This window comes from Marmota marmota, unplaced genomic scaffold (assembly GCF_001458135.2).
Source record: "Marmota marmota marmota unplaced genomic scaffold, marMar, whole genome shotgun sequence".
NCBI lineage: Eukaryota > Metazoa > Chordata > Mammalia > Rodentia > Sciuridae > Marmota > Marmota marmota.
In genome coordinates, this window is record NW_025999982.1 from 32,051,122 (window position 1) to 32,055,093 (window position 3,972).

Sequence of the window (3,972 nt, forward strand, 5' to 3'; positions counted from 1 at the left end):
CCCCACCCACTGCAACACATGCACAAAAAAAAAAGGAAAAGAAAACAAAAAGAAAGAAAGAAAGAAAGAAAAGATAGATAGTTGAGACACAGGAAGAAGGAAAGCAAGAAGAGTGCACTTCAACATCAGAAAGATGGAAGACAGTGAAAGGTGATCAGTGAGAGAAGAGTGAGGGGCAGGTAAAAATCAAAGGGCACTGAGGATTTGGAGGTGGTGCCCCAGAGGGAGGGATAAGGATTGGCAAAGGAAGGATAGGGATAGGGCAGGTCTTAGGAGTCTTGGAAAAGGGAATTCATGAAGTGTTTTAACACATGAGATTTAAGTTTTAATACAAGACCAGTGACAACAATTTTTTTTTTTTTCACAAGGAAGATGAGGGCCAGGGAAGGTGAGGAACGATGTGCTTGTCCTAACCCCCCACATTTACCAGCATGTGGATTGTTTGATGTGCCAGGAAGCAAATCAGCAAAGCCCCTTTCTGACTGAGCAATGGCTAAGAAGCATCCCCTTCACCAGGTCAGTCAGACTCTGCCCCTCCTCCACAGGTGGGTGGTTTTCTCCCCCCTCGGGGCATTCTGAGGTAGAGCACATGCAGAGCTGGTGTTCCTAAATCTTCCACTTTTAAAGTTAAAATGTGGTTTGCCAACACATTTTTTGAAAATAAGAATCACTAGAAATCATAATATATTTTCAATAAAGGAAAATCTTACTAGTGAAAGTCATTTGTTTAAGAACTATGAAGTGATTCATTAACAAAAATGGGAGGAAAAATCATCAGAGGATCCTATAAATTCATGGATTATTAAGGAAGTTGTGATAATGATATTTAACCAGCTTTAAACCCTCCTGTCACTATCACTGGTAAAGGAGAAAAACACTCTTAGTACATGCTATTTCCTTTTTTTTCCCTTCTAAACATCCATCAATGAATCCAGACTTTATCCCATATTAAAATTTTTCCTTGATTCTATTTATCTCCAATCAGATTTTCTTTCCTTGCCCAATCAGCAAAACTTCCTCTTCCAATCACAAAATATATTGATTTGTGACTATATCTTGACAGGCCCATGAGTCATAGTTTTAGAAGGGCAGTGTTTGAGCTATCTCCAAATGCATTCATATTTTTAAAAAAATTAATATGAAAGCAATCCCCAGGAGCAATGAAATAGATAATTAGAAAGCAATGATTTTTTTTTTTTTTTTTGGCTACAATTATAGCCATGATTAAATATGTAAGCCTCTGGCAGAATTACAAAATAGTGATTTCGTTTCCTAAATTTCCTGAAACCTCGTTTTCTAAATCCATTATGGAAGCAAGCACTCACTTTTTTTCTTTCCTGTGCAACCCCTCTCACCCCTACAGCAACAGACAGGTGGGGTGTGGAAGCCTGCCTCAGCCTGCCTGAGAGAGCTGCTTGGAGCCTGCACATCCTTCCTACTCTTGAACTGAACTGGCTTTCAGCCCTGCTGTGCTGCTCCTATGGTTGGGTGTGCAAGTCATTTCTCAGTGAATGAGTGTGTTCCAGCCGGGAACCTGGCACAGAGCAGTCAGTGTATAAAGAGAACACAGAATGCTCAGTCAGAGATCCGAGCTCCTCACACAGAGGCTGCTCTGTGGCCTCAGTCTCTGCAGCTGTGACATGTGGCTTGTGTGTGGCTCTTTGTGGTGATGGGTAGGAATACTTGGGCTTATTTTTAGGGAAAGCAAGGGGGGATATATGGATTTTTGGAGGTCTGGATGTTTGAAAAGGGAGCTTTTAAAATAAAATTTCAGTTATTTCCTATAAAACATGAATAAATAAAATTTTGAAATAGTTTCCCAACTGCTCTAGCTTTATAGATTTAAAAATAAGGGCTTTTTATTTTTTTTTATTGGTTGTTCAAAACATTACAAAGCTCTTGACATATCATATTTCATACATTAGATTCAAGTGGGTTATGAACTCCCATTTCAGTGGTAGAAAACTTGCCTAGCACATTCCAGGTCCTGAGTTTGATTCCTAGCCACACATATGCACATAAAATAATAATTATTATTTTAAAAACTATCAACTGAGCTCCAGATAGGTATGAATTTATTTATTCAGATTTTTATAACAAATGGATCATAGCTGGACCTTGACACAATTTTTCTTGAAGCATCTATTTAAGAAATTAATATTTCAAAGCCTTGCCATCTATTTTCTCACAAAGAATAAAGACATAACTTACAGATCATTTAACTGTTCATTAAAGCTGATTTTGAGAAATCTATGCCAGCCATCATAATCACTTGATATGCTTAAGTGGTCGAGTAGCAATTCTTTTAAAATGTAATTCAATTCAGAGTGCACGCTCTCGACCAATTTCCCCACCTCACCTTGCCACACAACTCACTTACCTGGCAGACCTGTAGCTCCAGGCAAACCTTTGGGACCTCTTCCTGGAGGGCCACGCTCCCCTTTTTCTCCCAAATCACCTGCATTTCATTAAAGACATGTTATTTTTCTATGTTTTCATAAAAATAAACTTCTATATTTTGAACTTCAAGCAAGGCAAAAATTCAGAAGACAAAATGTCATGAAGTTACAATAAACTAGGTTGTAGTATTTGGAGCAAGGTAAAAAGCAAGTTTGATCTAAAGGGGGAAATAACAAAGGATCCTATCCATAGATAGCAAAATAATATTTCACTAACATACATTCTTGGTAAAACATTCAATAAATTAGGCATCAGTGGCTACTTCCTTAACTTGATAAAATATACCCATCTCTGCCCAAAAGCTAGCACAATGTTTTGTGGGAAACATAGGCAGCAGCTCCACTGCAATCAGAACAGCAAAGATGCTCACTTATCACTAGTATATATCACTTCATTTGAAGAGTTATAATCATCCCTAATTTTAAGGGGATGTAAGCATATATTTTAAGTTCTGGAAAATCAACTCAAAACTACTACAAGCAGTAAAGGAATTTAGGAAATTGGAAGGGACTAAAATTGATATGTGGAAGTCAATAATTTTCACACCTAAAAACAACAAGACATGGTATAAAAGGATACCATTTATAACAGCAATTAAAATATTAAATATCTAGAAATAAGTTAATCAAATATAAAAGTCCAATAATCAAAAATACTGATCATTACTGAAGAACACAGAAAGACCTACAAAGTGTTCTTAAATGGAGTGCCATCATGGCAAAGCATTGCCCGTCCACACTGAGGTGAATTTTTTCAGAATCCCAATAAAAATACAAATGCATGTTTTTAGACAGAGAAGGTGATTCTAAAGTCTGTGTAGAAAAAAATTTACATAAGCCAGATTAACCACAAACCCCACAAAGAAAAGCAACACAAAGGGAATTAATCCTGCCAAATATTAAACCAATGGAAATGGGGTGGTACTGATCCAGAAATAAACAGATCAGTGAGGCAGAATAGAAAGTTCAAAAGCAGAACCAAACACATAAGGGAATTTGCTTTATAATAAAGGTGGCATCTTAATCTGGGGAAGAGCTGAACAATTCAATTCAATAAGTGGTGTTAGAAAAAGTGGTTGATCAACTGGAGGAAAAAAAAAAGTTACATCTATGCCTGTCTATCCCACATCATACTCCAGGCTAAATTACAAAGGGATCAAATATTTAAAAAAACCAGAAGAATAAAGGAAGAATTATTTTATAACTTCAAATTTGAGTTGGCCTTCCTATTATGACTCAAAATGTGAAGAGTTCCTAAAATCTATTTAAAAAAAGGTCAATAACACAATTTTTAAAATGAGCACAAGGTGTGGTGGTGCACACCTGTAATTCCAGTGGCTCAGGAGGCTAAGGCAGGAGGATCACAAGTTCAAAGCCAGCCTCAGCAACTCAAAGAGACCCTCAGCAACTTAGACACCCTGTCCCAGAATAAAAAAAGGGGCGGGGGGCTAGGGTTGTGGCTCACTGATTAAGCACCCCAGGGTTCAATCCCTGGTACTAAAGCGGGGGGGGG

At 37.6% G+C, this 3,972-nt stretch overlaps 1 protein-coding gene across 1 annotated transcript in view; it reads right to left on the reverse strand.

The window, feature by feature from the left end:
• Positions 1–3,972, reverse strand: part of Col9a1 (collagen type IX alpha 1 chain) — an 83,742-nt gene that overhangs the window by 7,910 nt on the left and 71,860 nt on the right. The window contains exon 37 of the mRNA XM_015487952.2: positions 2,381–2,458. Within this exon, the coding sequence (XP_015343438.1) occupies positions 2,381–2,458 (78 nt within the window). The remainder of the gene's footprint in view (positions 1–2,380; positions 2,459–3,972) is intronic.